Genomic DNA, 21,023 nt, shown 5'->3' with positions numbered 1-21,023 from the left:
TGGAGTTGGGGTGGTTGGTCTGTATTCAGCTGTATTGAACCGTACCTGTAGATGTTGGAGTTGGGGTGGTTGGTCAGGATGTGGTTCTGGGTCCTTAGGATCTCCACAGCTTTCTGGGAATACTCCTTTAACTGGAAAACAGGAATAATAAAAGGAAGATACTGTAACTTAAACAGAAAGGCATCCATATACCGCCATTAACTACAGCATTTTACGACTGAATGTCAAAATGTAACTCAATGTAATTTAAGACCCACTTTCTTCTCCGTCTGGGGGGTCTTGAGGGAGAAGTAGCCAAGCAGGTCCACAAACTGGGCGGCCTTGCGTCCGTAGGCGGGCAGCTCTGGCCAGATGGCCCAGGTCAGGTCCAATAGCAGCTCCTGCTGAGACTTACTGGAGTTCCTGGAGAGGGAAACCATGTGTAGATGTTGACAGGGGTCAGATATTGTAGTCCTGCTGCAGCTGTCTTTTCTGACAACCCAAGCATGAAAAACATACTTCAAGAAACTGGCAGAAAGAAATATGGGTAGGGCCGCGCTCTAGGGTCAGGCATTGTGTGTAGAATGAAGTAGGACTTGCACATTCAATCGCTCCAACATATGTTTTGTTTTGTTTTGTTTTTGTCATTTAGCAGACGCTCTTATCCAGAGCGACTTACAGAAGCAATTAGGGTTAAGTGCCTTGCTCAAGGGCACATCGACAGATTTTTCACCTAGTCGGCTCGGGGATTAGAACCAGCGACTTTTCGGTTACTGGCACAACGCTCTTAACCACTAAGCTACCTGCCGCCCCTAGCATATACCTTTTACTAGGCTATTGTGTGTACTGTACATAGCTACATGTAGCGTGAGTTCATACCTGTAGATATGCAGTGCGAGGCAGTGGGCTTGCCAGCGAACGGCTGAGGAGTTGGACTCGAGCAGGAAGCAGCGGAGGAACTGGATGAGAGTCTCCTTGTCGGCAAACTTGTTGAGCTGAGAGACCAGGGAAGTACACAGCTGGTCCTCCTGGCTACCCACAACCTCTCCTGGAGAAGGAGCAGGAGGAGGAGGAGGAGGAGCAGGAGGAGGAGGAGGAGGAGGAGGAGGAGGAGGAGGAGAAGGATGAGGAGCAGGAGGAGGAGGAGGAGGAGGAGGAGGAGAAGCAAGGGTTAGAGACTTGCTTAAAGCACACACACACACGCACACACGCGCGCACACACACACACGCACGCACACACACACACACACACACACACACACACACACACACACACACACACACACACACACACACACACACACACTTAGGAGCCACTGCACCAAGCCCGTTTTTTAAAAGTTCCAACAATTGAAATGTTGATGGATTTTTTTCTTCTTCAAACGATACATTTTCTAACGACTGAAAGATTTCAGACGATCAAAAACTTTTAAACGATCAACACATTTCCAACAATATACAGCCATAAATGTTTTTAGTTTAGTTTTTGAAGGTTTTGAACTTTGGGAAACTCTTTCTCCTCACCTTCTTTGTCTTTCTCCTTGTCCTCCTTCTTGCTCTTCTTGCTGGAGGACTTGCTCTGAGAGGACTGAGCCCCGGTGCCCCCGGACCCTCCTCCTGAGGAAGAGGAGGCCAGGACCTTGCTGCCACACAGAGCACAGGACAGCAGCTGGAGAAGCACCGGAGACACTCCCTCATCCACCAGGAAACTCATCTGAAGCAAGAAGTACAGTACAGCTGGAGGGAGAGAGAGAGGAGGGAGGGAGAGAGAAAGATGGGAGGGGGAGAGAGAGGGGGAGAGAGGGGGAGGGAGAGAGGGGGAGGGAGAGAGAAAGACGGGAGGGGGAGAGAGCGAGAGAGAGAGAGGAGAGTGAGAGAGAGAGAGAGGAAGAAAGAGAGAGGGGGGAGGGGAGAGGGGGGGTGGAGAGAGGGGGGAGTGGAGAGAGAGAGGGGGGAGGGGAGAGAGAGAGGGGGAAAGAGGGGGGAGGGAGAGAGAGAGGGGAGAGAGGGGGGGAGAGGGGAGAGAGGGGGGGAGAGAGAGGGGGAGAGGGAGAGTGGGGGGATAGAGAGAGTGAGAGAGGGGGGGAAGGAGAGAGAGAGGGGGGAGAGTAGAGAGAGGGGGGGAGGAGAGAGAGAGGGGGGGAGGAGAGAGAGAGGGGGGGAGATAGAGAGGGGGGGAGGAGAGAGAGGGGGGGAGGAGAGAGAGGGGGGAGGAGAGAGAGAGGGGGGGGAGAGGGGGGGAGGAGAGAGGAGGGGAGGAGAGAGAGAGGGGGGAGGAGAGAGAGAGAGGAGAGAGAGGGGGGAGGAGAGAGAGAGAGGGGGGAGAGGGGAGAGAGAGAGGGGGGAGAGGAGAGAGAGGGAGGGGGGAGAGGAGAGAGAGAGAGAGAGAGAGGGGGGGGGAGGAGAGAGAGAGAGGGGGAAAGAGGGGGGAGGGAGAGAGAGAGGGGAGAGAGGGGGGGAGAGGGGAGAGAGGGGGGGAGAGGGGAGAGAGAGAGGGGGAGAGGGAGAGTGGGGGGATAGAGAGAGTGAGAGAGGGGGGGAAGGAGAGAGAGAGGGGGGAGAGTAGAGAGAGAGGGGGGGAGGAGAGAGAGAGGGGGGGAGATAGAGAGGGGGGGAGGAGAGAGAGGGGGGGAGGAGAGAGAGGGGAGGAGAGAGAGGGGGGAGGAGAGAGAGAGGGGGGGAGAGGGGGGAGGAGAGAGGAGGGGAGGAGAGAGAGAGGGGGGAGGAGAGAGAGAGAGGAGAGAGAGGGGGGAGGAGAGAGAGAGAGGGGGGAGAGGGGAGAGAGAGAGGGGGGAGAGGAGAGAGAGGGAGGGGGGAGAGGAGAGAGAGAGAGAGAGAGAGAGAGAGAGGGGGGGAGGAGAGAGAGAGAGGGGGGAGAGGAGAGAGAGAGAGAGAGAGGGGGGAGAGGAGAGAGAGAGAGGGGGAGAGGAGAGAGAGAGAGAGAGGGGGGAGAGGAGAGAGAGAGAGAGAGAGGGGGGAGAGGAGAGAGAGAGAGAGGGGGGAGAGGAGAGAGAGAGAGTATGCACTATGCTGACCAACTCATGCAGTACAGGTACTGTACAGCAAATACAGGTACAGTACACAGGGTTATTACTAAACTTAGTAATACTTCAACATATTCAAAAAGCATTGGGGCTACTTACAGTCATCCTTCATACAGAACTTCTGCCAGTTGATGGTCCTCTGGGTGGCTATCTCAGCACAGGCCTTCAGGTGCTCCATCTGTGGAACAGTGAAACCCTCTCAAGTACAAGCAGCACTTCAGCTATTGTAGCTAGCATTATGTAGTGTTGACTGTAGCTAGCATTATGTAGTGTTGACTGTAGCTAGCATTATGTAGTGTTGACTGTAGCTAGCATTATGTAGTGTTGACTGTAGCTAGCGTTATGTAGTGTTGACTGTAGCTAGCGTTATGTAGTGTTGACTGTAGCTAGTGTTATGTAGTGTTGACTGTAGCTAGCGTTATGTAGTGTTGACTGTACCTAATGTTATCTAGTGTTGACTGTGGCTAGCGTTATGTAGTGTTGACTGTGGCTAGCGTTATCTAGTGTTGACTGTACCTAGTGTTATCTAGTGTTGACTGTGGCTAGCGTTATGTAGTGTTGACTGTGGCTAGCGTTATCTAGTGTTGACTGTCGCTAGTGTTATCTAATGTTGACTGTACCTTGTGTTATGTAGTGTTGACTGTAGCTAGCATTATGTAGTGTTGACTGTAGCTAGCATTATGTAGTGTTGACTGTAGCTAGCGTTATGTGGTGTTGACTGTAGCTAGCATTATGCAGTGTTAACTGTAGCTAGCATTATGTGGTGTTGACTGTAGCTAGCATTATGTAGTGTTGACTGTAGCTAGCATTATATAGTGTTGACTGTAGCTAGAATTATGTAGCGTTGACTGTAGCTAGCATTATGTAGTGTTGACTGTAGCTAGCGTTATGTGGTGTTGACTGTAGCTAGCATTATGTAGTGTTGACTGTAGCTAGCATTATGCGGTGTTGACTGTAGCTAGCATTATGTAGTGTTGACTGTAGCTAGCATTATGCGGTGTTGACTGTAGCTAGCATTATGCAGTGTTGACTGTAGCTAGCATTATGTAGTGTTGACTGTCAGTGTTTGTTGATTTTGTAAGTTGATGTTCTTCTTCTTTGTATTGTTTCTTTGCATAATTAATTTAAATCTTGATCACACAAAAAAGAACAAGTGCAAAGAGCCAGTTTGACGAAGATATATAGACTATGTCCGAAATGTCACCCTGTTCCTTATAGCGCACTACTGGTAAAAACGTAATCAGACCGAGACTCCTGGTAAAAACGTAATCAGACCGAGACGTAGCTAGATGCTCACCAGACTAATGAGCGTGTCGTACTGCAGGGCGGAGCCTGAGGTTGCCGTGACGATGCCGGCGCGGAGGAAGATACCCTGTTCCTCCAGAAGTTTCTTGATGCCGCGGACGTGAGAGTCCAGCGTGTGCAGGTCCCTGAGCTGACGGTACTTCTCCTTAGAACCACAGATGAACAGGAGCAGCTTCCTGACCTGGCGTCTCACGAAGGGCGTCTGCTGAATCATTAGGTACTATAGGGGAACATAGATGGTAGAGGCGGGGGGTTAGACGCGCGAGCGACAGAGACCAGGGAACCATATCAGACTGTTAAGAGGGGGCAGGGTCATGTACCTCAGACAGGAAGTAGAACCAGGAATGGTCGAAGACGGGAGGCGGGATGCGTGGGTTGGTGTCAGCGATCTTCTTGATCTGATAGGGCAGTCTCAGAACCATCTCAGTCAGCAGCTGGGAGTAGGCCTCAAACACATCACCAGCATGACCCTGAGAGACAGGAGCGAACAGACAGCACATGAAGCAGACAGGAACAGACGCAGGAACAGACACAGGAACAGACACAGGAACAGACACAGGAACACAAACAGACAGGAACAGACACAGGAACAGAGAGGAACAAACAGGAACAGACACAGGAACAGACAGGAACAGACAGGAACAAACACAGGAACAGACAGGAACAGACACAGGAACAGACACAGGAACAGACAGGAACAAACACAGGAACAGACACAGGAACACAAACAGGAACAGACAGGAACACACACAGGAACAGACACAGGAACAGACAGGAACAGACACAGGAACAGACACAGGAACAGACACAGGAACAGACACAGGAACACACTGTGTGTGTTTGATAATAATAATAATAATAATAATAATAATAATAATAATAATAATAATAATAAGCCATTTAGCAGACGCTTTTATCCAAAGCTACTTACAGTCATGCGTGCATCATTTTTTTTTGTGTATGGGTGGTCCCGGGGTTCGAACCCACTACCTTGGCGTTACAAGCGCCGTGCTCTACCAGCTGAGCTACAGATGGACTACATTGCATTTGGACGGCAGCAGAATCCCTGATCTACCGATCACCTTACATCTCAAATATCTACTCATTATGTGATCAAGATGAGAGATTCTTGCTCCAACTGATCCCCTCACACATGCTGAAACAAAGTCAGTGCAAAACCAGATCTCCCAAAACCAGTCGGTGGGGCTGCACTCGACAAGATTCCGTTTTTTTGGAAATCCGGGCTGGGGGTTTCCTCTTACCTTGACGTACTGCCTCAGGAAGAAGGGGCTCATGTCCGGAGGAGACGAGGAGGTGTGAGGTGTGAGGAGCTGGGAGGCTGCCACAGGCTCCTCCTCTCCCTGCTGGCTCTTCCAGAACTCCAGCAGAGACTTGAGGACGTGGAGACAGTAGTCAACCGCCCCCTGACTGAGCAGGGCTGTGGCCGTGGCGTTGGAGATCAGAGAGGACGACTGGAGAAGAAGAGGGGCAGATGTGATCAGGACAACCACACACTGAACAACAATATAAACACAACGTGCAACATTTTCAAAGATTTTACTGAGTTACAGTTCATATAAGGAATACATTAGTCAATTGAAATAAATTCATTAGGCCCTAATCTATGGATTTCACATGACTGAGAATACAGATATGCATCTGTTGGTCACAGATACCTTTAAAAAAAAAAAAGTAGGGGCTTTGATCAGAAAACCAGTCAGTATCTGGTGTGACCACCATTTGCCTCATGTAGCATGATCGTTGATCCAGAGCATCCCAAACATGCTCAATGGGTGACATTGTCTGGTGAGTATGCAGGCCATGGAAGAACTGGGACATTTTCACCTTCCAGGAATTGTGTACAGATCCTTGCGACATGGGGCCGTGCATTATTATGCTGAAACATGAGGTGATGGCGGCGGATGAATGGCACGACAACGGACCTCAGGATATCGTCACGGTATCTCTGTGCATTCAAATTGCCATCTATAAAATGCAATTGTGTTAGTTGTCCGTAGCTTATGCCTGCCCATACCATAACCCCACCGCCACCATGGGGCACTCTGTTCATAGCATTAACATCAGCAAACTGCTCGCTCATAAGACGCTATACACGCTGTCTGCCATCTGCCCGGTACAGTTGAAACCGGGATTCATCCGTGAATGGCACACTTCTCCAGCATGCCAGTGGCCATCGAAGGTTAGCATTTGCCCACTGAAGTCGGTTACGACGCCGAACTGCAGTCAGGTCAAGACCCTGGTGAGGACGACGAGCACGCAGATGAGCTTACCTGAGACGGTTTCTGACAGTTTGTGCAGAAATCTTTTGGTTGTGCAAACCGTTTTCTGTCTTTAAAACCCTAATGAAGGCATCACGCTGAAATGTGTCACTTAATAAAGAAGCATTTATTGAATCTACTTCCATTGTCCTCCATGAGTGGCTGAATATCCTATTCTCTTCAGGTAAACATAGAAAAACAGGAAAAATGGGATATTGGTTTTGGGGGTTAGATATCGAAGGAGAGGAAGGCCCATACCTCAGAGGAGGACTTTGATCCAGACTTGGTTCTGGACATGAAGACAGAGAGCAGTCTCATGATGACCAGATGGACCTCGTTGAGGGGGCTGCGCTCGTTCTTCTTGGACACGTCCTGGAGGAGATACAAAAAGATGGGGGTGAGAGAACGGAACATTTTAAAAAAGGGACACATGCGCCAAGGCTGTGTGTCAATCTGAAAACGTTACTTGCCGTCAACTCCTCTCTTTCTTGTCATTGTTTACCCATTTCCTCTCGTAGCTCATTGGAGGAGGTCGGGACCCTGGAATCTCTCCTCAAATGTGTTTTGAGAGGAATTGTGGAAACAAGGACGTAGCAAGGATTTGACTGCTTCACACACACACACACACACACACACACGGTAAGTACCTTCTTATGCATGCCCAGCTCGGTGATGAGTAGAGCCAGCAGGTCGTCCAGGGCTCCCTTGTCCTTGTCGTCTTCTCCAGCCAGGTCAGAGGTCAGCATCAGGACCACCTGCAGGAATGAATGAATAAATTAAATCAATGAACATTAATACATTTTCATGTTTTGTGTCGTGACAATTATGACCCTCTCTTACAGGATAATTAGACGCCATATAAATTCTACTTAAAATGGTACTAGCTGCATACTTCCAGCGACACTAAACATGAATTACATAGTAGGCTACATTGGCCTTACCTGCATGTAGGGGATAGCGTTGACCCCTCCTACACTGTCCAGCTGCGGCAGGTGTTGTAGGAGTCGCTCCAGAAGCATCAGGCGCACCACGTGGAGTCTGGAACAGATGCAGGAAGGGATGTCAGAAAACACTCCAAAACACAACTCTACTTACGACACTATTCCCATAGAGAAAATAGGCGTGGTTCAGATTTATAGATACATTCACTGATATCAGTGAAGCAAACAAAAAAAATCACCTTAGCTGCTTCTTCGACGGTGAAAAGTAACGCGAATCGCTCCGTTTCCAAGGAACACCAAACTTAAAACAGTGCGAAGATAAAGGGACAGTGCGAGATTTGGGCAATTAAGCCCTTTTCTACTCATGTCCGTACGTGCAGTTTGAAGGAAGTTGCTGACTAGCGTTGGCGCTAATTGCTAACTTGCGAGCTGTACCTATTGACTACCATTTATTGCACTAATGCTAGTTAGCAATGGCTGGCGAAACCACCTTTAACTTCCTTAAAACTGCACGCGGAGACATAAAAATGGAATCCACGAGTTCAATTGACTATGGGTAAGTATGACAACGTATCGCACTATCCCTTTAAAAATCACTTAAAACTAAAATAAAAGCACACTACTTAAATCGCAAGTAAACCTGGTAAATATCTCCCAGCTCTCACAAAACAAATACACACTAAACCAGTTATATTTTTAAAAGATAAATTACAAAAAAGCGGTAATTAGAAACAACAATGCGATTAATGACCATTTACATTTTAGTCATTTAGCAGACGCTCTTATCCAGAGCGACTTACAGTTAGTGAATACATATATATATTTTTTTATACTGGCCCCCCGTGGGAATCGAAACCACAACCCTGGCGTTGCAAACGCCATGCTCTACCAACTGAGCTACATCCCTGCCGGCCATTCCCTCCCCTACCCTGGACGACGCTGGGCCAATTGTGCGCCGCCCATGAGTCTCCCGGTCGCGGCCGGCTGCAACAGAGCCTGGATTCGAACCAGGATCTCTAGTGGCACAGTCAGCACTGCGATGCAGTGCCTTAGACCACTGCGCCACTCAATGACCATTTAAAAAGTTTCTATGAACATGTATATAAATCAGAATTAAACAACAGTGGAACGGATCCTACAGCCTTCTTAGACTCAGCAACCCTGAAGCAACTATCAGCAGACAAATAACAAATCATTAAAAACAAAGATTACCCAAGAAGAAATATTAAGATAATGTTAATACATTCACACAGAGAAGAGCACCAGGAATGGATGGACTTCCCACAGACTTCTATTCAACATACTATTTGGGACAAAGTAGCACCCCTATTTACACAAATGACAACACACACACACGTCACTTAATTCAGTACTTCCTAGTTCCATGTATCAAAACAGTTATTTAAGTTATTTTAAAACCAGGAAAATCTGGAGTCCCCCGCTGATTATAGACCCATAAGTTTAATACATTCGGACAAAATAATAACAAAGCTTATAAGCCATAGAATGGCTAAAGTCTTACCAGACTTGATACATGTCAATCAAACAGGGTTTATTAAAAAGACAAACAAATTCAAAAACATGGTTTAGTATAACACAATACGCAAAAAAACAAGATGTAGATTTATCAATAATGGCTGTTGGTGGCGAAAAGGCTTTCGATTGTCTTCAACGGCCTTTTCTATTCAAAACTTTGGAAGCTTTCAACTTTTCAGGTGAAATAATACATGTAATACAAATATAGTATAAATGTCCTAAAGAAAAAATATACACAAATATATGAACTAATGAAATTGTTTTAGAAAAGGGGCACAAGACAGGGATGTCCTCTCTCCCCCCTCCTGTTTGCACTTGCAATTGAACCACTAGCAGAAATAATTTGACAGGACACAAACGTAACAAGTATCAGTATTGGTAAACATGAATATAAACTTATTTGCAGAGGATCTAATGATATACCTGACTAATATGGAAAACTCAATGCCCCCTTTTGCAAATAATATTTTCTGAATACTCCAAAATCTTATTAAGATGCTTCATAAGTGACAACAAACATTGCCAAGGTGCGGCCGTTTCTCTCTCAGGCTGATAGAGAGAGACTCATCCATGCTTTTATTACAAGCAGGATTGACTACTGTAATGCTCTCCTGTCTGGTCTACCCAAGAAAGCCATTGGTCAACTGCAAAACATACAGAATGCTGCAGGACGGGTACTGACCAAGACCAGACGGAGAGCACACATTACACCCGTGTTAAAGGTCTCTGCGCTGGCTGCTTGTGAGTTTTAGAGTTAATTATATTGTTTTTTTAAAGTCAACCATGATTGTGCACCCCAATACATGTCAGACATGATTTTAAAGATATGTACCGGTCCCTCAGGTCCTCGGGCACTGGCCTTTTAACTATCCCAAAGCCCTGGACCAAGAGGCATGGAGAGGCAGCCTTTAGTTGCTATGCCCCCAGCCTCTGGAATAGCCTGCTGGAGAACCTGATGGGGGCAGAAACTGTGGACCTTTTCAGCTCTGCTTTTCCTCAGGTTACTTCTTAGTCAATCCGTTTATATAGTTTTTTAATCCTCTTTACTTTGTTGTGTAGTAAATATTTCATTGTTTTTATATATTTTTTTCCTGTGAAGCACATTGTGTTGCATTCCATGTCTGAAATGTGTTGTATAAATAAAGCTTGATTTGATCAAACGGCAAATAAATAAAGACAACTTTATTCATTACTCAACCATGTGGAAAGCAGATCTAATTAAATGGAATATTCTTCCCATAAATCGTACAGGTAGAATAAATCTCTTTAGAATGGCATGGCTGCCAAAGTTTTCGTATTTATTTTCGGTAATACCAATTACCACACCAAAGACATTATTTAAAAAAGTATACTCTGTCATAACAGACTTTAATATGGGAAAATAAAACTAGGGATGGAGGTGTGAACATACAGACACTAGGGATGGAGGTGAGAACATACAGGCACTAGGGATGGAGGTGTGAACATACAGGCACTAGGGATGGAGGTGAGAACATACAGGGACTAGGGATGGAGGTGTGAACATACGGACACTAGGGATGGAGGTGTGAACATACGGACACTAGGGATGGAGGTGAGAACATACGGACACTAGGGATGGAGGTGTGAACATACAGACACTAGGGATGGAGGTGTGAACATGGAGACACTAGGGATGGAGGTGTGAACATACAGGGACTAGGGATGGAGGTGAGAACATACAGACACTAGGGATGGAGGTGAGAACATACAGGCACTAGGGATGGAGGTGTGAACATACAGGCACTAGGGATGGAGGTGAGAACATACAGGGACTAGGGATGGAGGTGTGAACATACGGACACTAGGGATGGAGGTGTGAACATACAGACACTAGGGATGGAGGTGAGAACATACAGGGACTAGGGATGGAGGTGAGAACATACGGACACTAGGGATGGAGGTGAGAACATACGGACACTAGGGATGGAGGTGTGAACATACAGACACTAGGGATGGAGGTGTGAACATGGAGACACTAGGGATGGAGGTGTGAACATACAGGGACTAGGGATGGAGGTGAGAACATACAGGCACTAGGGATGGAGGTGTGAACATACAGACACTAGGGATGGAGGTGTGAACATACAGACACTAGGGATGGAGGTGAGAACATACAGACACTAGGGATGGAGGTGAGAACATACGGACACTAGGGATGGAGGTGTGAACATACAGACACTAGGGATGGAGGTGTGAACATACAGACACTAGGGATGGAGGTGAGAACATACAGGGACTAGGGATGGAGGTGAGAACATACAGACACTAGGGATGGAGGTGTGAACATACAGACACTAGGGATGGAGGTGTGAACATACAGACACTAGGGATGGAGGTGTGAACATACAGGCACTAGGGATGGAGGTGTGAACATACAGGGACTAGGGATGGAGGTGTGAACATACAGGGACTAGGGATGGAGGTGAGAACATACAGGGACTAGGGATGGAGGTGTGAACATACAGACACTAGGGATGGAGGTGTGAACATACAGGCACTAGGGATGGAGGTGTGAACATACAGGCACTAGGGATGGAGGTGTGAACATACAGACACTAGGGATGGAGGTGTGAACATACAGGCACTAGGGATGGAGGTGTGAACATACAGGCACTAGGGATGGAGGTGAGAACATACAGGGACTAGGGATGGAGGTGTGAACATACAGGCACTAGGGATGGAGGTGTGAACATACAGACACTAGGGATGGAGGTGTGAACATACAGGCACTAGGGATGGAGGTGTGAACATACAGGCACTAGGGATGGAGGTGAGAACATACAGACACTAGGGATGGAGGTGTGAACATACAGGGACTAGGGATGGAGGTGTGAGCAGGCAGGTCTGGGAAGGAGGTGTGAACATACAGACACTAGGGATGGAGGTGAGAACATACAGACACTAGGGATGGAGGTGTGAACATACAGGGACTAGGGATGGAGGTGTGAACATACAGGGACTAGGGATGGAGGTGTGAACATACAGGCACTAGGGATGGAGGTGTGAACATACAGGCACTAGGGATGGAGGTGTGAACATACAGACACTAGGGATGGAGGTGTGAACATACAGGCACTAGGGATGGAGGTGTGAACATACAGGCACTAGGGATGGAGGTGTGAACATACGGACACTAGGGATGGAGGTGTGAACATACAGGCACTAGGGATGGAGGTGTGAACATACAGGCACTAGGGATGGAGGTGTGAACATACAGGCACTAGGGATGGAGGTGTGAACATACAGGCACTAGGGATGGAGGTGTGAACATACAGGCACTAGGGATGGAGGTGTGAACATACGGACACTAGGGATGGAGGTGTGAACATACAGGGACTAGGGATGGAGGTGTGAACATAAGGGCACTAGGGATGGAGGTGTGAACATACAGGGACTAGGGATGGAGGTGTGAACATACGGACACTAGGGATGGAGGGGTGAACATACGGACACTAGGGATGGAGGTGTGAACATACGGACACTAGGGATGGAGGTGTGAACATACAGGGACTAGGGATGGAGGTGTGAACATAAGGGCACTAGGGATGGAGGTGTGAACATACGGGCACTAGGGATGGAGGTGTGAACATAAGGGCACTAGGGATGGAGGTGTGAACATACGGACACTAGGGATGGAGGTGTGAACATACAGACACTAGGGATGGAGGTGTGAACATACAGGCACTAGGGATGGAGGTGAGAACATACAGACACTAGGGATGGAGGTGTGAACATACGGGCACTAGGGATGGAGGTGTGAACATGGAGACACTAGGGATGGAGGTGTGAACATACGGACACTAGGGATGGAGGTGTGAACATACAGGCACTAGGGATGGAGGTGTGAACATACAGGCACTAGGGATGGAGGTGAGAACATACAGACACTAGGGATGGAGGTGTGAACATACAGACACTAGGGATGGAGGTGTGAACATACAGGCACTAGGGATGGAGGTGTGAACATACAGGCACTAGGGATGGAGGTGAGAACATACGGACACTAGGGATGGAGGTGTGAACATACAGGCACTAGGGATGGAGGTGTGAACATACAGGCACTAGGGATGGAGGTGAGAACATACAGACACTAGGGATGGAGGTGTGAACATACAGGCACTAGGGATGGAGGTGTGAACATACAGGCACTAGGGATGGAGGTGAGAACATACAGACACTAGGGATGGAGGTGAGAACATACAGACACTAGGGATGGAGGTGTGAACATACAGGCACTAGGGATGGAGGTGAGAACATACAGGCACTAGGGATGGAGGTGAGAACATACGGACACTAGGGATGGAGGTGAGAACATACAGGGACTAGGGATGGAGGTGTGAACATACGGACACTAGGGATGGAGGTGAGAACATACAGACACTAGGGATGGAGGTGTGAACATACAGGGACTAGGGATGGAGGTGAGAACATACGGACACTAGGGATGGAGGTGAGAACATACAGACACTAGGGATGGAGGTGTGAACATACAGGCACTAGGGATGGAGGTGAGAACATACGGACACTAGGGATGGAGGTGAGAACATACAGACACTAGGGATGGAGGTGTGAACATACAGGGACTAGGGATGGAGGTGAGAACATACGGACACTAGGGATGGAGGTGAGAACATACAGACACTAGGGATGGAGGTGTGAACATACAGGCACTAGGGATGGAGGTGTGAACATACAGACACTAGGGATGGAGGTGTGAACATACGGACACTAGGGATGGAGGTGAGAACATACAGACACTAAGGATGGAGGTGAGAACATACAGGCACTAGGGATGGAGGTGTGAAAATACAGGCACTAGGGATGGAGGTGTGAACATACGGGCACTAGGGATGGAGGTGTGAACATACAGGCACTAGGGATGGAGGTGTGAACATACAGGGACTAGGGATGGAGGTGAGAACATACGGACACTAGGGATGGAGGTGAGAACATACGGGCACTAGGGATGGAGGTGTGAACATACAGACACTAGGGATGGAGGTGTGAACATACAGGGACTAGGGATGGAGGTGTGAACATACAGGGACTAGGGATGGAGGTGTGAACATACAGGGACTAGGGATGGAGGTGAGAACATACAGACACTAGGGATGGAGGTGTGAACATAAGGGCACTAGGGATGGAGGTGAGAACATACAGACACTAGGGATGGAGGTGTGAACATACAGACACTAGGGATGGAGGTGTGAACATACAGGCACTAGGGATGGAGGTGAGAACATACAGACACTAGGGATGGAGGTGTGAACATACAGGCACTAGGGATGGAGGTGAGAACATACAGACACTAGGGATGGAGGTGTGAACATACAGGCACTAGGGATGGAGGTGTGAACATACAGTCACTAGGGATGGAGGTGTGAACATACGGACACTAGGGATGGAGGTGAGAACATACAGACACTAAGGATGGAGGTGAGAACATACAGGCACTAGGGATGGAGGTGTGAAAATACAGGCACTAGGGATGGAGGTGTGAACATACGGGCACTAGGGATGGAGGTGTGAACATACAGGCACTAGGGATGGAGGTGTGAACATACAGGGACTAGGGATGGAGGTGAGAACATACGGACACTAGGGATGGAGGTGAGAACATACGGGCACTAGGGATGGAGGTGTGAACATACAGACACTAGGGATGGAGGTGAGAACATACAGGGACTAGGGATGGAGGTGTGAACATACAGGGACTAGGGATGGAGGTGTGAACATAAGGGCACTAGGGATGGAGGTGTGAACATACAGGGACTAGGGATGGAGGTGTGAACATACAGGGACTAGGGATGGAGGTGTGAACATAAGGGCACTAGGGATGGAGGTGAGAACATACAGACACTAGGGATGGAGGTGTGAACATACAGACACTAGGGATGGAGGTGTGAACATACAGGGACTAGGGATGGAGGTGTGAACATACAGACACTAGGGATGGAGGTGTGAAAATACAGGCACTAGGGATGGAGGTGAGAACATATAAGGGCACTAGGGATGGAGGTGTGAACATACAGGCAGTAGGGATGGAGGTGTGAACATACAGGCACTAGGGATGGAGGTGAGAGCAGGCAGGTCTGGGATGGAGGTGTGAACATACAGGGACTAGGGATGGAGGTGAGAACATACAGGCACTAGGGATGGAGGTGGGAACATACAGACACTAGGGATGGAGGTGTGAACATACAGGGACTAGGGATGGAGGTGAGAACATACAGGCACTAGGGATGGAGGTGGGAACATACAGACACTAGGGATGGAGGTGTGAACATACAGACACTAGGGATGGAGGTGTGAACATACAGGCACTAGGGATGGAGGTGTGAACATACAGGCACTAGGGATGGAGGTGTGAACATACAGACACTAGGGATGGAGGTGAGAACATACAGGGACTAGGGATGGAGGTGTGAACATACAGACACTAGGGATGGAGGTGTGAACATACAGACACTAGGGATGGAGGTGAGAACATACAGGCACTAGGGATGGAGGTGAGAACATACAGGGACTAGGGATGGAGGTGTGAACATACAGGGACTAGGGATGGAGGTGTGAACATAAGGGCACTAGGGATGGAGGTGAGAACATACGGACACTAGGGATGGAGGTGAGAACATACAGGGACTAGGGATGGAGGTGTGAACATACAGGCACTAGGGATGGAGGTGTGAACATACAGACACTAGGGATGGAGGTGTGAACATACAGACACTAGGGATGGAGGTGTGAACATACAGACACTAGGGATGGAGGTGTGAGCAGGCAGGTCTGGGAAGGAGGTGTGAACATACAGGGACTAGGGATGGAGGTGTGAACATACGGGCACTAGGGATGGAGGTGAGAACATACAGGGACTAGGGATGGAGGTGTGAACATACAGACACTAGGGATGGAGGTGTGAACATACAGACACTAGGGATGGAGGTGAGAACATACAGGCACTAGGGATGGAGGTGTGAACATACAGACACTAGGGATGGAGGTGTGAACATACAGGCACTAGGGATGGAGGTGTGAACATACGGGCAGTAGGGATGGAGGTGAGAACATACGGACACTAGGGATGGAGGTGAGAACATACAGGGACTAGGGATGGAGGTGAGAGCAGGCAGGTCTGGGAAGGAGGTGTGAACATACAGGGACTAGGGATGGAGGTGTGAACATACGGGCACTAGGGATGGAGGTGAGAACATACAGACACTAGGGATGGAGGTGTGAACATACAGGGACTAGGGATGGAGGTGTGAACATACAGACACTAGGGATGGAGGTGTGAACATACAGGCACTAGGGATGGAGGTGTGAACATGGAGACACTAGGGATGGAGGTGAGAACATACGGACACTAGGGATGGAGGTGTGAACATACAGGGACTAGGGATGGAGGTGAGAACATACAGGCACTAGGGATGGAGGTGTGAACATACGGGCACTAGGGATGGAGGTGAGAACATACAGGCACTAGGGATGGAGGTGTGAACATACAGACACTAGGGATGGAGGTGAGAACATACAGACACTAGGGATGGAGGTGAGAACATACGGACACTAGGGATGGAGGTGTGAACATGGAGACACTAGGGATGGAGGTGTGAACATACAGACACTAGGGATGGAGGTGTGAACATACAGGCACTAGGGATGGAGGTGAGAACATACGGGCACTAGGGATGGAGGTGTGAACATACAGGCACTAGGGATGGAGGTGAGAACATACGGACACTAGGGATGGAGGTGTGAACATACAGGCACTAGGGATGGAGGTGAGAGCAGGCAGGTCTGGGAAGGAGGTGTGAGCAAACTAGACTAAAACCACCACTGAACCCTGCTACTGTGTGATGTCACGCTTTGTGTTTTTTTAATGTTTTTTATTTTGTGTGGTTTCTGACCTGTTGCTGGTGTGGACGTCCCCCTCGGTCTCTCCTTCTCCGTCCGATCCGTCACACTCCTGCTGGGCTGTGTTGGTGCTGATGGCCCCTGTGCTGGAGCTCACACTGCCTGGTCCTGCTGGGTGGCCCTCCACTGCTGTGTCCCCGTACGCACTGCTGCGGCCTGACACTAGGGGGAGACAGAGTGAACAGGAGGAAATGGTGTTACCGCGCATCTGATATCACACAAATATACACCAGGTCTAGGTCGGAAATGAGGAGGAATGGACCTACAGTACGCCTATAGAAAGTCTACACCCCCTTCAAACTTTATTCTAAATGTTTTGTGTCAGGGCTACAGAGTTTTCCCCCCCACTTATCTACACACACCATACTCCACACTTTTAAGGGGGAAAATATACATATAAACGCAACATATAAAGTGTTGGTCGCATGTTTCATGAACTGAAATAAAAGACGACAGAATTTTTACATACGCACAAAAAAACGTATTTCTCTAATTTTGTGCACAAATTTGTTTACATCCCTGTTAGTGAACATTTCTCCTTTGCCAAGATAATCCCATCCAACTGAAAGGTGTGGCATGTCAAGAACCTGATTAAACAGCATAATCATTACACAGGTGCACCTTGTGCAGGGGACAATAAAAGGCCACTCTAAAATGTGCAGTTTTGTCATACAATGCCACAGATGTCTCAAGTTTTAAGGGAATGTGCAATTGGCATGCTGACTGCAGGAACGTCCACCAGAGCTGTTGGCAGATAAATTAATGTACTTTTCTACCATAAGCCCCCTCCAACGTAGTTTTAGAGAATTTGGCAGTACGTCCAACCAGCCTCACAACCGCACACCACGAGTAACCACGCCAGCCCAGGACCTCCACGTCCGGCTTCTTCACCTGTGGGATCGTCTAAAACCAGCCACCCGGACAGCATTCGGAAATGGATTAAATAAATAAAAAATCCTCAATCAATCTACACACAACACCTCATAATGACAAAGCGAAAACAGGTTTTTAGATTTCTTTGTAAATTTAAAAAATAAACAGAAATACCTTATTTACATAAGTAATCAGACCTTTTGCTATGAGACTCGAAATTGAGCTCAGGTGCATCCGGTTTCCATTGATCATCCTTGAGATGTTTCTACAACTTGATTGGAGTCTGTGGTAAATTCAATTGATTGGACATGATTTGGAAAGGCACACACCTGTCTATATAAGGTCCCACAGTTGACACGTCATAGCAAAAACCAAGCCATGAGGTCGAAGGAATTGTCCGTAGAGCTCCGAGACAGGATTGTGTCGAGGGACAGATCTGGGGAAGGGTACCAAAACATTTCTGCAGCATTGAAGGTCCCCAAGAACACAGTGGCCTCCATCATTCTTAAATGGAAGAAGTTTGGATCCACCAAGACTCTTCCTAGAGCTGGCCGCCCGGCCAAACTGAACAATCGTGGGAGGAGAAGGGCCTTGGTCAGGGAGGTGACCAAGAACCCAATGGTCACTCTGACAGAGCTCCAGAGTTCGTCTGTGGAGATGGGAGAACCTTCCAGAAGGACAACCATCTCTGCAGCACTCCACCAATAAGGTCTTTATGGTAGAGGCAGACGGAAGCCTCTCCTCAGTAAAAGGCACATGACAGCCCGCTTGGAGTTTGCCAAAAGGCACCTAAAGGACTCTCAGACCATGAGAAACAAGATCCTCTGGTCTGATGAAACCAAGATTGAACACTTTGGCCTGAATGCCAAGCGTCACGTCTGGAGGAAACCTGGCACCATCCCTACGGTGAAGCATGGTGGTGGCAGCATCATACTGTGGGGATGTTTTTCAGCGGCAGGGACTGGGAGACTAGTCAGGATCGAGGGAAAAATGTACGGAGCAAGGTACAGAAATAACCTTGATGAAAACCTGCTCCAGAGCGCTCAGGACCTCAGACGAAGGTTCACCTTCCAACAGGATAACGACCCTAAGCTAACAGCCAAGACAACTTACTCCTGAGTGGCGCAGTGGTCTAAGGCACTGCATCGCAGTGCTAACTGTGCCACTAGAGATCCTGGTTCGAATCCAGGCTCTGTCGCAGCCGGCCGCGACCGGGAGACTCATGGGCGGCGCACAATTGGCCCAGCGTCGTCCAGGGTAGGGGAGGGAATGGCCGGCAGGGATGTAGCTCAGTTGATAGAGCATGGCGTTTGCAACGCCAGGGTTGCGGGTTCGATTCCCATGGGGGGCCAGTATAAAAAAAAAAAGATGTATTCACTAACTGTAAGTCGCTCTGGATAAGAGCGTCTGCTAAATGACTAAAATGTAAATGTAAATGTACAACGCAGGAGTGGCTTCGGGACAAGTCTCTGAATGTCCTTGAGTGACCCAGCCAGAGCCCGGACTTGAACCCGATCGAACATCTCTGGAGAGACCTGAAAATAGCTGTGCAGCGACGCTCCCCATCTAACCTGACAGAGCTTGAGAGGATCTGCAGAGAAGAATGGGAGAAACTCCCCAAATACAGGTGTGCGAAGCTGCCAAAAGGTGCTTCAACAAAGTACTGAGTAAAGGGTCTGAATGCTTGTAAATGTGACATTTCAGTTTTGTATTTGTAATACATTTGCAAAAAAATATTTTGTCATTATGGGGTATTGTGTGTAAATTGTTGAGGGGAAAAAAAACATTTAATCAATTCTAGAATAAGGCTGTAACGTAACAAAATGTGGAAAAAGTCAAGGGGTCTGAATACTTTCCGAACGCAGTGTATATAAAAAATACAACACTGAAATATCATAATTGGATAAGTCTCCACCCTTTGAGTTAATACTTGGTGGAAGCCCATTTGGCAGTAATTACAGCTGTGAGTCTGTTGTGATAAGTCTCTACCAACGTTTCACACTTAGATATGGCAATATTTGACCATTCTTCTTTACAAAACTCTTCAAGCTCTCAAGGTCCTTGGGGAGCGTTGATGGACAACAATCTTCAAGTCATGCCACATTTTTATTGGATTTAGGTCGGGGCTTTGACTGGGCCACTCAAGGACATTTCCCTATTTATTCCTTAGCCACTCCACTGTAGCTTTGGCTGTGTGCTTCGGGTCGTTGTCATGCTGAAAGTCGATCTTCCATCCCAGTTTCAGTTTTCTTTCAGAGGGCAGCAGGTTTTCCGCAAGGACATTTCAGTACATTGCTCCATTCATTTTCCCTTCTATCCTGATAAAGTGCCCCAGCCCCTGACGATGAAAAACCACCACCATGCTTCACAGTAGGGATGGTGTTGCTGCCACCACCATGCTTCACAGTAGGGATGGTGTTGCTGCCACCACCATGCTTCACAGTAGGGTTGGTGTTGCTGCCACCACCATGCTTCACAGTAGGGCTGGTGTTTCTGCCACCACCATGCTTCACAGTAGGGATGGTGTTGCTGCCACCACCATGCTTCACAGTAGGGATGGTGTTGCTGCCACCACCATGCTTCACAGTAGGAATGGTGATGCTGCCACCACCATGCTTCACAGTAGGGATGGTGTTGCTGCCACCACCATGCTTCACAGTAGGGCTGGTGTTGCTGCCACCACCATGCTTCACAGTAGGGCTGGTGTTCTTTGGGTGATGTGCCGTGTTGGGTTTGCACCAAACGTAACGCCTAGCATTTAGGCCCAAAAGTTCAATTTTTGTTTCATCTGACCACAAAACTTTTTGCCACATGGCTGCAGAATCTCTCAGAGTGTTTATTTGCATGCTTCAAACAGGATTCAAGGTGGGCTTTCTGGAGTAATGGCTTCCTTCTGGCCACCCTACCATACATGGCAGCTTTCTGGAGTAATGGCTTCCTTCTGGCCACCCTACCATACATGGCAGCTTTCTGGAGTAATGGCTTCCTTCTGGCCACCCTACCATACATGGCAGCTTTCTGGAGTAATGGCTTCCTTCTGGCCACCCTACCATACATGGCAGCTTTCTGGAGTAATGGCTTCCTTCTGGCCACCCTACCATACATGGCAGCTTTCTGGAGTAATGGCTTCC

The 21,023-nt window shown here is 48.3% G+C and overlaps 1 protein-coding gene across 1 annotated transcript in view; it reads right to left on the bottom strand.

The window, feature by feature from the left end:
- Nucleotides 1–21,023, bottom strand: part of LOC311150242 (E3 ubiquitin-protein ligase UBR4-like) — a 147,352-nt gene that overhangs the window by 30,553 nt on the left and 95,776 nt on the right. The window contains exons 61-72 of the mRNA XM_084187618.1: nt 17,013–17,181; nt 7,549–7,645; nt 7,255–7,362; nt 6,866–6,979; nt 5,591–5,800; nt 4,649–4,798; nt 4,321–4,548; nt 3,123–3,201; nt 1,504–1,716; nt 859–1,027; nt 258–402; nt 46–131 (exon numbers count right to left, since the gene is read on the bottom strand). Of these exons, the coding sequence (XP_084043744.1) occupies nt 46–131; nt 258–402; nt 859–1,027; nt 1,504–1,716; nt 3,123–3,201; nt 4,321–4,548; nt 4,649–4,798; nt 5,591–5,800; nt 6,866–6,979; nt 7,255–7,362; nt 7,549–7,645; nt 17,013–17,181 (1,768 nt within the window). The remainder of the gene's footprint in view (nt 1–45; nt 132–257; nt 403–858; nt 1,028–1,503; nt 1,717–3,122; nt 3,202–4,320; nt 4,549–4,648; nt 4,799–5,590; nt 5,801–6,865; nt 6,980–7,254; nt 7,363–7,548; nt 7,646–17,012; nt 17,182–21,023) is intronic.

The sequence above is a fragment of the Coregonus lavaretus genome (genome assembly GCF_964263955.1).
Source record: "Coregonus lavaretus genome assembly, chromosome: 22".
Classification (NCBI taxonomy): Eukaryota; Metazoa; Chordata; class Actinopteri; order Salmoniformes; family Salmonidae; genus Coregonus; species Coregonus lavaretus.
The sequence above is the reverse complement of the archived record's forward strand: the minus strand, read 5'-3'. Positions and strand labels throughout refer to the sequence as shown.